A 13,772-nucleotide genomic window follows, 5' to 3' on the forward strand; every position below is an offset into this window, starting at 1 on the left:
CCCTGCAAAGGAAAGGAATTTGGGAGGAGTTCGGAGCATAGACATTAGAGTAAAGGCTTAGCCCCCCCCAAGGAACCCTCAACTATAACAAACCGCCCCCTAGGGTCTATAAAAGAAGCTACCTGTAAATAAAAATAGCGACACCTGCAACCTTCCTATATGATGTAGCAGAAAAAAACCTGAGGATATAAATGTTGTAGGAATTGGAAAGAGCCACCATGGTCAAATTGCGTCTCCTGAACAAATGCAACATCTGTCTTCCCAAACCCATTGGCACAACCTCAAAGAGGGAAGTGGAGGAACGATACTAGAAAGAGACCACCAAAGAAGGAGCAATTCTGCCCCCCCAAGGCTGTGCCAAAAGTAGAACACAATCATTAGCGTGACCTAAAATACTAGTGCATAAAAACAGGAATACGAATGCTAGAAACAGGTATTATTCATCATAAGGCAGGGGAGAACCATATAGAGGGACAAGCCCATATACCAGAGTCCAAACATCAGCTACACCAGAAAACATACCAAGGAGGGTGCAGCGGGGGGGGGGTTTCCCGCGAGACCTGTGATGACGGTTTCTGACTCTGGTCAGACGGGCGGTTTCGGACAGGCTGCCATACTGGAGGGAGGGAAGGGGGGGAGGAGTCAAGCCCCAGTCCACAACCTGAGGGGTAGGCAAGTCCAGAGCAGAGCATAAGTCTGACAGATTAATGAAGGAACGTAAAACTGCAGAGCGTCCATCTTTGCGGGCATGGAGAGCAAATGGCAAATTCCACCTATAGGGCTCTTGATGGACCCTGATGTTATTACGCCTCCATCAGTTATCTAAATCTTCCACATGATCATGGAGATCACTAAGGAATTCCGACTGGGAGGCAATGGTAGTCTGGAACCGAGCGCCATAAGCTCGAATAGCATCCTGAGCGTCCTCCAAGCCGTCCACCCTATCAGAGACATGCTGTAAGTCTTGGCGGAGAGAAGAGATCTCGCCTCTGCACGTATACTTAACTTCCGCAGTGAGGGAAGAAAGTCCTCTTTGGTGGAAATTCGAGATGATAGCTGACTCCAGTCAGGAAGTACAGGGAATGCAGTAGAAACCCAAGAGTGAGCAAGACATGCCTCCGAGAAGGCTTCCCAGGGCTGACAGTCATCCATATGGGCAGGGTCCACCTCAGTGACTGAGGAGCCGGAGTGGCCCTCTGAGGCTTAGGCAGTAGACACTGATAAAACTGAGGGTGGAGGACCAGGTGGCAAGGTCCAGTCCCCTGCTGCATTAATAGGTAGAGGGCCCTTTTCTGGCCACAGGGCTTGCAGGCCCAGCAGGAGATGGCCAGAGAGAGGGGGTAGGAGGACACCTCAGCAGTGCAGCCCAAGATGGCGGTGCACTCCTCTGTGAGGGGTGAAGGTGTCTGAAGAGGGGGATCCCACCACAGGGGGACCCAGCCCCGACAGGCTGCAGCACTGTTGTGTCACTCACTGTGTCCCGACGCTGGATGCGGTTAGAGTCCCGAGCAGTCACTGAAGGCTCAGTCACCACCGCAGCCCCGGAAGTGAAGGCAGAAGAAGCCGCGGGTAGTATGTCAGCCGCACAATCCAGGTTCCGGCCAGGCAGCACCGACGGAGAAGTGAGCAAGTTCTGAGGTCCCCTGTAGCTTCCCCGAAGTCGGTGGTGGGTCAGTAGAGGAGTGGGCACCCGGGAAAGAGACAGGTCCAGTAGAGCGGGAACGGAGGCCGAGGGCCGGACCCCTATTGTCGCTTGAAGGGTCCGGAGGTAGCGGGTGATTTCCCCGCCCCCCTTTCTGGAGGTGCAGAAGCTTGTCGGAGGGCAGCCGAGGGTTTGGTGCATCGGCGGGAGGTCCTCCCCATGGAAAGCAGCCGGGTCACCACAAGAAAGGGCTGATATAAGGCCCTAGGGAGCAGGAGCTCTCAACACATGCAGCCATCCATCTTCCTCAGCGCCAAGCCACGCACCCCCACCCCCCCCCCCCACCCACATTGGGCTTTTTTAGTTAAAATTGGAGCTGATATCCATTAATATATATATACATACATACATACATACACACACACACACACACACACACACACACACACACACACACACACACACACAGTGGTCCCTCAACATATGATGGTAATCCGTTCGAAATGAACCATCGTTTGTTGAAACCATTGCATGTTGAGGGATCTGTGCAATGTAAAGTATAGGATGTTATACTCACCTGGATGTTGCCCTCCATCGCTGTCGTCGCGTCCCCGGGGTGTCCCAGACGTCTCTGCTTCCCCGATATCCTCGCTCTCCGTCGCCGCCATCACGTCACTACGCACTCCGCTCCTATTTGATGACGGGACGGCGTGCGCGGCGACGTGATGACGACGGAGAGTGCTGGCGATGCAGGGTATCGTGAAGAGGACGCCCCGGAGCACCGAGGACAGGTAAGAGACCATCACCGGAGCACACGGGGCACCGTAAACGGCTATCTGGCGGTAGCTGAAGCGGTCTGCGCTGCCGGATAGCCGTTTATGCGATGGCCTCGACATACAAAAGCATCTTATGTTGATGCTGCCTTCAACATGCGATGGCCTCTGAGAGGCCATTGCATGTTGAAATTATCGTATGTTGGGGCCATCGTAGGTCGGGGGGTCACTGTGTGTGTGTGTGTGTGTGTGTGTGTGTGTATATATATTAGAGAAAAAAAATATCAAAAAACTAGAATACATACAGTGGCCTAGGTGTATCAATCTGAGGACAAAATATATCTATATCCGCATATAATGTGTGTAATGTATAATTTTTATTTTCAATATTTATATTGATATTTCAAAGGGAATCTGTCTATTTGCAAAGTTATCAATTCATGTTTTCCCTCCAAGCTCAAGTGTCGTAGAATGCAGTACTGATCTGCAGCATGCGTGCCACCTCCTCCCCCACACCTCTTTACCTTGAGTAATTGATGTACAGGGCTCAGTGCTGTAAACAAGCAGGAAGGGGTAGGGGAGAGAGGAGGCATGCATGCTGCAGCAGCTTGGCAAGGTCTCTGACACTGGAGCTTGAAAGGAAAACAGTTTTATAACTTAGACCTGTATCATTTGTTTTCCTCTTTATCTGCAGCTCTGAGCATAATATAGAGCTGACTAACTTTCATTTGAGGTAGTTTGTATAACAACACCCTCAAAAATTCTCCTTGGCATGAAACATAAACAAACCGTTCTATTTTGGCTTTAGATGCAGCTCCTTTACATTAGGGGATAATCACAGAGGAACAGACTTAGTTAGGAAAGGGACAAAACCAGGTGGGTCGGGGTAGAACAGGCATAAATTGTCTAAGATTGGTGTGCACTTTGTGTTGGAATGGGATTTTTTTTTTTTTTTTTATCTAACCCCTTAACGACGGACGTAAATGTACGTCCTGATGAGTTGGTACTTAACGCACCAGGACGTACATTTACGTCCTAAGCATAACCGCGGGCATCGGAGCGATGCCTGGATCATGCACGGCAGGTCCCGGCTGTTGATCGCAGTTGCCATGATCAATACAGATCACTGCATCTGCAGCATCGTGGTCACTTAAATGGATGATCGGATCGCCCGCAGCGCTGCTGCGGTGATCCGATCATCCAGCATGCCAGACGGAGGTCCCCTCACCTGGCTCCGCTGCCTTCCGGGAGTCTTCTGCTCTGATCTGCCTTCCCGCAGACCAGAGCTGAAGATGACCTATAACAATGATCAGTGCTATGTCCTATGCATAGCACTGAACAGTATTAGCAATTAAATGATTGCTATAGATAGTCCACTATGGGGACTATTAAAGTGTAAAAATAAAAGTAAAAAAAAAAGTGAAAAAACCCCTCCCCCAATAAAAACGTAAATTGTCCCATTTTCCCTATTTCACCCCACAAAAGTGTTTAAAAATATTTTATATACATATCTGGTATCACCGCGTGCGTAGATATCTGAACTATTAAAATAAAAATGTTAATGATACCGTACGGTGAACGGCATGAAAGTAAAAATAAAAAAAAGTCCAAAATAGCTGCTTTTTTAATAACATTTTATTCCAAAAAAAATTAATAAAAAATGTATTAAAAGTTTTATATAAGCAAATATGATATCAATAAAAAGTACAGATCCCTCATACCGCCGCTTATACAGAAAAATGAAAAAGTTATAGGTCTTCCAAATAGGGGGATCTTAAACGTACTAATTTGGTTAAAAAGTTTGTGATTTTTTTTTTTTATGCGCAACAGTAATAGAAAAGTATGTTATCATGGGTATCATTTTAATCATATTGACCCAAAGCATAAAGAACATATGTCATTTTTACCGTAAATTGTACGGCGTGAAAACGAAGCCTTCCAAGATTAGCAAAATTGCAGTTTTCTTTTTAATTTCCCCACACACATAGTATTTTTTTGGTTGTGCCATATATTTTATGGTAAAGTGAGTGATGGCATTACAACGGACAACTGGTCATGCAAAAAACACATACTAGTCTGTGGATGAAAATATAAAAGAGTTATGATTTTTTGAAGGCGAGGAGGAAAAAACGAAAACGTAAAAATAAAATTTTCTGCGTCCTTAAGGCCCAAATGGGCTGCGTCCTTAAAGGGGTAGTCCAGTGGTGAAAAACTTATCCCCTATCCTAAGGATAGGGGATAAGTTTGAGATCGCGGGGGGTCCGACCGCTGGGGCCCCCTGCGATCTCTCTGTACGGGGCCCCGGCTCTCCGCCAAGATAGCGGGTGTCGACCCCCGCACGAGGCGGCGGCCGACACGCCCCCTCAATACATCTCTATGGCAGAGCCGGAGATTGCCGAAGGCAGCGCTTCGGCTCTGCCATAGAGTTGTATTGAAGGGGCGTGTCGGCCGCCGCCTCGTGCGGAGGTCGACACGCCCCCTTCCCGCGGGCTGTCGGGGCTCCGTACAGGAGATCGCAGGGGGCCCCAGCGGTCGGACCCCCCGCGATCTGCAACTTATCCCCTATCCTTAGGATAGGGGATAAGTTGCTCACCACTGAATCACCACTGGACTACTCCTTTAAGGGGTTAAACTTTCCACCCCTTCTCAATTTTAATTTCTGTTTATGCTTAAAGGAACATTATGGTGAATATGAGCACTGTGATGTGGGCTTTTTGTGACATGAAGATCAGTTGCACTGTCATTATGATTTTGCAGATATGCTGTGAGCAGGTTTAGACAGTAAGTACCATTAAAGTTACTATGTATTTTGGCACAGAAACCATGACCATAGCCTATTAATTATATGGGCTATGTAGGAAGTTGGTTACCAGGTTGTACAAAAATATATAATCCTATCCTCAAGATCAATATCAAATCTGTGCTAGTATGTACCTAGGAGCTTGGTACCCTCTAGGTTAGAGCTATTATGGGAGCACCAGAACCATACCGTCATAACAATGGTGGGGAGTGTGATCCTCCAGTATGGGAAAAATCCATCTGTCTATGCCACATTTACAAATGATGTGTGAATGACTGTCCTTCACATGGTAGGGACACAATGATCACTGACTTACACTCAGAAAAGGTGTTCCCACACTCCAGATGGCGACATATATATCTATGAACAGGTAAACAATGCTCCTGGTCCTAGAACATGCGACAGGTTTTAGGGTCTTCTGTGACTGGCATTGCCATTGTGTCATGGCGAAATTTAACAATTTGGATCCAGTATTCTGAGCTACCTTCTAAATTGGGCGGATTTACTTTTGCAGATGTGCCAGAATTATGATGTAACTGAGGAACTGCAAAAAATAGTTTGTGTAATATCTGCTTCATTACAAGCATGTGATACATTTTCCGTGTTTTTTCTGCAGGAGGCCTGGGTTTGTCAAATACTATGTATGCTAGACTTGGAGAGATCACCTCGCTGGACGGGGCTATAGCTGTGACCCTGGCTGCTCACCAAGCCATAGGACTAAAGGTACAGTACAGTATAAATATATATTAATAAGACAGTGGACATGTGTTATGGTGTCTTGTGTTATGCCCTGGAGAAGCAGCACTAATAAGACTGATTAATAAGAAATTACTTTAAAATTTTCTTGTTGCATTTAAGATTAAATATGACATACGGTAGCCCAGCATTTCCCCAAATAGTTTTATAAATATGGCTCTTAAGGCCCATTCATGTTGCTCCCTAGATGTTGGCAGATGCTGTTTTGTACTGTTGGCACCAGAGCTGCTGTAGAGAAGTCATATTATAGGCAGGTTAGGCTGTGTTCACATGTATCCAATTCAGTAGGCTCTTTTCTGCAAAGATGCATCAGTTGTCATGTGGCCTTTTTTTCCCTTCTCGTAAGGAAATATTGATGGCCAGATAGAAAAATGCTGCACAATTTTTTCTCCTTTACAATGTCTTGACCGGTCCGGCATCACAGCAGATATGCGGGATGCCAGGAAAGACTCCATTGATAACAGTGGGATTGGTTCTGGCATCCCTCCTGGGTTTTTCTACCACACCAGAAGGGAAAGCTATCCAGATCACCTGATACAGTGGTCCCTCAAGTTACAATATTAAATAGTTCCAGGACGACCATTATATGTTAAAACCATTGCATGTTGGGTCCAGAACTCTATGGAAACCTGGTAATTGGTTCTGAAGCACCAAAATATTATAAAAAAAAAAATAGGAAAAGTGAGGATTAAAGAAAAGTAGGTAAATAACATACAGATAAAGCAAGTTCTACAAATAAAAGTAAGGCTGGGTTCACACTACGTTTTCTCCCATACGGGAGCGCATATGGCAGGGGGAGCTGAAACCTCGTGCTCCCGTATGCCTTTGTATGCACTCCCGTATGTCATTCATTTCAATGAGCCGGCCGCAGTGAAACGTTCGATCGGCTCATTTTTGCGCTGTATGCGCTTTTACAACCGGTCCTAAAACCGTGGTTGACCACAGTTTTAGGTCCGGGGAAAAAGCGCATAGCGCAAAAATGAGCCGACCGAACGTTTCACTCCGGCCGGCTCATTGAAATGAATGACATACGGGAGCGCGAGGTTTCAGCTCCCCCCTGCCATATGCGCTCCCGTATGGGAGAAAACGTAGTGTGAACCCAGCCTAAGAAAGAATCTGCTGGGAGCTGTAAATCACTGTAGAGGACAGGAGCTTCTTCAGGTTCCTGTACAGAACATGCAATATCCTAAAAAACTTTAAAATGGAGCTGCCCCCACCTGGACCAGCTATCCCTGACACAGGTAAAGAGTTGTACAGAACATGTAGTACCTCTCTGTACTGTAGGGGGTGCTAACAGCCAGTCAGTGCATGCACTTCAGTAATACAGGGGTTTTACCAGTGAATGCCCATTCTGATTGGTCGGTTCTTCCAGACATTGACATGTTTCACAGATCTGGACTGTCTGTAGCATTGTATGTCGAGTCTGGTTTCAAGTTATAATGGTCCAGAAAAGTCCATTGTATGTTAAAAATATTGTAACCCGAGTCTACTGTAAGTTGAGGGATCACTGTATATTGTAATCAGCTCTTACAGTACTGTGTGAACAAAGTCACTCAATGACCTCTTCAACAGCAAAGAAACATAGATTGTTTCGGCAGATAAGAACCATTCGGCCCATCTAGTCTGCCCAACAGCTATTCTGATACCATTCATTGTATAAACCAGTGTTTCCCAACCAGGGTGCCTCCAGCTGTGGCCAAACTACAACTCCCAGCATGCCCGGACAGCCTTTGGCTGTCCGGTCATGCTGGGAGTTGTAGTTTGGCCACAGCTGGAGGCACCCTGGTTGGGAAACACTGGTATAAACATTTTAAAGTGTACCTGTACTTTTTATGTTATGTACATAATACCATTATATGTATAATTGTAATAAACATTGGTTATAAAATTTGTATACTTTTGTCCCTGCAGGTATTGCCTGAGTGTCTGTCTGTGAGGAGACCAAATACAGGAAGTGTGGGTGGACAAGCAGGGCTCTGTGCCTGGAGGCTCTGAAACGCGCCCCGGCTCACACAGCAGTATAATTGACAGGCCTGAAGCCTGCACAGAGCCCTTCTTGTCCTGTTCTCCCTTCCTGTATTTGGACTCCTCATAGAGACACACAGGCAATAGCTGCAGGGACAGCATTTTTACACCCAAAATATAAACCTATTTTAACCAAGGTGTATTACAAATATACATATAATGGTATTATCTATCTTATATAAAATTATATATTTTTTTTAAATCAACTGATGCCAGAAACAGAAAGTTAAACAGATTTTTAAATTACTTCTATTAAAAAAAATCTTAATCCTTCCAGTACTTATTAGCGGCTGTATACTACAGAGGAAATTATTTTCTTTTTTGGGTTTCTTTTCTGTCACAACCACAGTGCTCTCTGCTGACACCTTTGTCCGTGTCAGGAACTGTCCAAAGCAGGAGAAAATCCCCATAGTAAACCTATCCTGCACTGGACAGTTCCTAAAATGGACTGAGGTGACAGGAAAGAAATCCAAAAAGAAAAGAATTTCCTCTGCAGTATACAGCAGCTGATAAGTACTAGAAGGATTAAGATTTTTTTTTTTTAATAGAAGTAATTTACAAATCTGTTTAACATTCTGGCACCAGTTATAAAATATATATATATATATATATATATAGAATAGACTTAAAGGGGTACTCTGGTGGAAATTAATATATATATATATATATATATATATATATATTCCACCAGAGTACCCCTTTAAGTCTATTCTATGGGATTTTATACCAATTTTTACATTTACACCAATATCATAGATATGTAACACAACTACACATCTCCAGTAGAGATGAGCGAACTTACAGTAAATTCGATTCGTCACAAACTTCTCGGCTCGGCAGTTGATGACTTTTCCTGCATAAATTAGTTCAGCTTTCCGGTGCTCCTGTGGGCTGGAAAAGGTGGATACAGTCCTAGGAGACTCTTTCCACCTTTTGTATCCACCTTTTCCAACCCACCGGAGCACCGGAAAGCTGAACTAATTTACGCAGGAGAAGTCATCAACTGCCGAGCCGAGAAGTTCGTGACGAATCGAATTTACTGTAAGTTCGCTCATCTCTAATCTCCAGCTGTCCCTTTACGGTGCGGGTTAAAATATGTGTAGCTGCGGGCAACGCCTCGGTATTGTTCACAAATTGAGCCAGGGTCTCTGAATGATATCTGCCTCGCTGTAATTCTCACATCATCCATTAGTTGCGCTGTTGTAATCTCATAAATTCTCTGCTCTGGGACCTACTGTCGGCTTTCTACATAGCAATTATTAAAAGTAGCTATTTGTCCCACATTTATTGCATTGTTTATATATGGCAGAAACCAATTTCCTAGTATAGCCTAGGCCTACATGATAATGACTATAGTGCCCTTCAGGCCCGTCCCGGATGGGGTTAATTGTCCTTTTTCCTATTTTCTTTCATTGTGTCTGTATTGCCTTTGTCACTCGTTTGCTGGTTTATGATGATGGCTTGTTGTTAAGTTATTTCAGAAATGTGAGATCCATCTCGCTTGTCTAGCTAATAACACGGACACTTTATTTTATTATGATGGGTTGAGGGATGGCGGATTATCCCGTGTGCAGATTTGCAGGCCTACTCTCAGCTTCATTGTCATTCTTCAGGGGATCCTGATTGCGGGTAATGACGAACAAAAAGCAAAATATCTGCCTAAGCTGGCGTCAGGAGAACACATCGCCGCGTTTTGCCTCACAGAGCCTGGAAGGTAAATTGTCACTTTGCTTTTATTTATTTTTTTATTTGCACATTTGACTATAGCTGTGTTTGCCAACCGAGGTGCCTCCAGCTGTAGCAAAACTACAACTCCCAGCATGCCCGGACAGCCAAAGGCTGTCCGGGCCTGCTGGGAATTGTAGTTTTGCTACAGCTGGAGGCACCTCGGTTGGCAAACACTAGACTATAGAGTAAAGAAGAAGCAGAACTGATAGGGCAGGAACGTTTCCTGGAGTCACGAACATTTGGATAAACTAATAGAAAATGCAGTGTCTCCCCATTGATTGATTTAAAGGGGAAAGCAGTGCACTTGTAATCTTAAACATTGGCCCCGATTTATCAATCTGAGCTATCATTGGTTGTGATCCGAGACAAAAAATCGGACCCATTTTTGTCTGACAGATTGGTAAATCTGAGCCATTGTATACAGCTGAGGTCATAAGTTTGCATATACTTCATTCCATAAGCCACATTCATTAGTTTTCCCAATTTCTAGCATTTACACCTGCCTAGGCTACCGCCAATAAACAAACCATGCTTACCTTCTGCCGATTCCTGGGCTTAAAACCTAAAATAAAAAGATCCAAAATGTCAGCTTTTTGGTCCCATCACATTGCAAACATTTTTTATAATAGGCAATCAAAAAGTCACATATACGCAAAAGTGGTACTAAAATAAACTACAGACGATGGTGCAAAAAATGAGCCCTCACACATCCCTGAATGCGAAAAAATAAGAAATTCGATTTTTTTTCAAAAGCAGTACAATATAAATGTACCATATTTATCGGTGTATAACACGCACTTTTAAAACTTAAATTTAAGGCAAAAAGCCTGCCTGCGTGTTATACGCCGATAAGTCACTGATTTAAAGCGGCCGCAGCAGCGTCTGCTTGTTAAGTATCAACAGGACGGCCGTGGCCACTTTAAATGAGTGACCAGCGGTGTCTCCTCCCCGCACTGTCACTTGTTTTCTCCTGCACTATACACAGGTACTGGTGTGGTGGATAGTGCGGGAGACGCTGATTAAAATGAGCCCTACCTTGTCTGGATCTGCCCGGCATTCCAGTACCTGAGGATCGTGCGGGAGAAAACAAGTGACAGTTTTACTTTTCATTTTCCCTACCTTGTCCGATTCATTGTAAAAGGGAAGAAGGAGGCGCCACAAACCCTACAGTAGAACATGTGGGCAGTTGGGTGCTATGCCTGCAGGTCCCACAAATCCCGGACTGCCACAGCCTCTGGAGCGCTGATCGGACGCCATGTACCTGCAAGCGCCCTCTCTGGCCCGGCCCAGGAAACGAGCGCCGATGCAGTGGCGGATCCAAGGGAGTTGCCGATGCTGCAGCAGTGGCAGATCCCCCACCCCCCGAGATTAACCTCTTAATGATGCAGGGCGTACCTGTACGCCCGGTCCACAACGTGGGGTCATGGTGTGACCCCCGCATCATACCGGGACGGTCCCGGCGGCTAATGACAGCCGGGACCCTGGGGCTAATAGCATTCCGCATGCTATTAACCCTTTAGACGCAGCATTTAAAGTTGATTGCTGCGTCTAAAATGAAAGTAAAAGCTTTGCGATGTCCTGATCAGCTAGAACGCATGCCTCCGTTGCGTGAGATCCAGGCTTGAGCAATCGACCGCCGATAACACTGATCTTTGCCGTGTCAGTGCACGGCAATGATCTGTGTATGAGATCGGTATGTTCAGTGTAATAGTTAAAGATCATTTAACCCCTTCCCTAATAAAAGAATCGCACCCCCCCTTTCCCATTTAAAAACAAAACAAAAAAAACTGTAAATAAACACATGTGGCATCCCCGCGTGCGGAAATGTCCGGACTATAATAATATATAGTTAATTAAACCACACGGTCAATGGCTTATGCGCAAAAGAATTCCAAAGTCCAAAATAATGTATTTTTGGTCACTTTTTATATCATGAAAAATTGAATAAAAAGCAAACAAAAAGTACGATCAATATAAAAATGGTACCGATTAAAAACTTCAGATCACGGCGCAAAAAATTAGTCCTCATACCACCCCGTACGCAGAAAAATAACGAAGCACACCAGAGTTTTTCTTGTGAAATTCCCAATAAGTTTGATGTGTCACATGACCCTCTTCCTATTGAAAAAACAAAAGCTGGATTCAAAATGGCCGCCTTCAAAATGGCCGCCATGGTCACCACCCATCTTGAAAAGTTTTCCCCTCACATATACTAATGTTCCACAAACAGGAAGTTAATATCACCACCCATTCCCATTTTATTAAGGTGTATCCATATAAATGGTCCACCCTGTATATCTATATCTATCTAGCTATCTCTCTATTAATGTGAAAAAAAAAGTTTTAAAATGTAATTAAATCCCTCGCCCAATAAAAATTACGGTAGTCCCCAATTTCCTATTGTATACCAAAAAGAGAAAAATAAATAAAAAATTTACATATTTGATATTGCGTGGGTAACGGTCTGTCCGAACTATTAAAATATAATGTTAATGATTCTGTACAGCAAGTGGCGTAAACATAAAAAAAAGTCCAAAATTGCTGCATTTGGTCATATCATATCCTCTACGGTTTTAATATGTACATATATTAACATTATACATAGTTTTTCAAGTAAAATCAGTTTAATCAATTAATTTGAAAAAAAAATGGGTTTAACTACTGACAACTAATTGATTATTGAAATTATCTTCAGCTGCAGCCCTAAACAAGAGACCGAGAAAAGATATCTACAGAACCATGCAAAATGAAGCCAATTGCAAACCTGTTCATGCTGCCATGCTCTATACATAGGGGGAGATTTATCAATGTGTCCGTGTGCAGCCACTTCACAGCCATTTTTCTTTGCTTTGTTTTTGGCTTCTGCACCAAATTTATAAAAATGGCGCACAGACTTAGAACTTGCTGTAGGATGTAATTTTTCAGTTTTTTTTTTCATTTGTGCAAAATTTATCAAAGATGAGCAGAAGTGATATGAATTTGCCTTTTTTTTTTTATATATATAAACGTTTGCGCATTCTTTTTGCACCTTTTTAAAAAGAGGCAGGAACATTTTTTTGCCCACTGCATAGTCAAGAATGAAGCCCTACATTTCAGTCACTTTTGCCAAAGTAGTCTATTATTGTGCAAACATTTTTTGTTTAATTTCAGCCAATAAAATGTCAGGAAGGCAAATATAAATCTTCCCTAGAGACTTGATTAAAGGGGTTATCCAGGAATAGAAACACAGAGCTAATTTCTTTCAAAAACAGTGCCACCCCTGTCCTTAGGGGGGTGTGTGCTATTACAACTTTGCTTCATGGAACTGAGCTACAATACCACACACCACTTTAGGACAGAGGTGGGGCTGTTTTTGAACGAAATTAGCTCTGTGTTTCTATCCCTGGATAACCCCCTTTAAACCCTTAAGGACGCAGGGCGTACCTGCACGCCCTGAGTCCGCTCCCTTTCTATAAGGCAGGGACACGTGGCTAATTGCACGTGGCACTGATCGCAGTGCCGTACGCTATTAACCTATTTGACGCGGCGTTCAAAGCCGAGGCAAAATCGCTGGAGGACACAAGGAGGGCCCTTACCTTCCTCCTGTGTGTCCGATCGCCGAATGACTGCTCAGTGACTGAGATCCAGGCATGAGCAGTCAAGCTGCAGAATCATCGATCAATGTCATTCTATGGCACGCGGCCAATGTGGCGTGCTAAGGGGGGGGGGGGGGGGTGGCGGCCTGCCCGGGTGCCACTCACAAGGGGGGTGCCATGATGGTCACCCCCCCAATCCAGGGCCGGACTGGTCATCGGGCATTTGCCTGGTGGGCCGGTGCGGCGTCCTGCCCTGAATAGTAACCGGCTCACCTGTAATTGCTCCACCCCCAAATAAGAGCCAGCACAGCTACACGCGTCCGCCGCGTAATGACGCTCGCTCACATCATGCTACCAGAATTCAAGGGCTGGCGTCGCTACGTCCTGACGCCGATCCTAGGTATTCTGAGAGTATGATGTGACCAAGCGTCATTACGCAGGGGCCTGCCGACGTGCGTAGCTGTGCTGGCACT

General features: G+C 44.7%; 1 protein-coding gene across 1 annotated transcript in view; it reads left to right on the top strand.

Annotated features, from left to right (window-relative positions):
* ACAD9 (acyl-CoA dehydrogenase family member 9) overlaps positions 1–13,772 on the top strand; it is a 60,086-nt gene that overhangs the window by 13,107 nt on the left and 33,207 nt on the right. Inside the window, exons 4-5 of the mRNA XM_056524214.1 lie at positions 5,832–5,938; positions 9,610–9,710. Coding sequence (XP_056380189.1) covers positions 5,832–5,938; positions 9,610–9,710 — 208 coding nt within the window. The remainder of the gene's footprint in view (positions 1–5,831; positions 5,939–9,609; positions 9,711–13,772) is intronic.

Source organism: Hyla sarda, chromosome 6 (assembly GCF_029499605.1).
Source record: "Hyla sarda isolate aHylSar1 chromosome 6, aHylSar1.hap1, whole genome shotgun sequence".
Lineage (NCBI taxonomy): Eukaryota > Metazoa > Chordata > Amphibia > Anura > Hylidae > Hyla > Hyla sarda.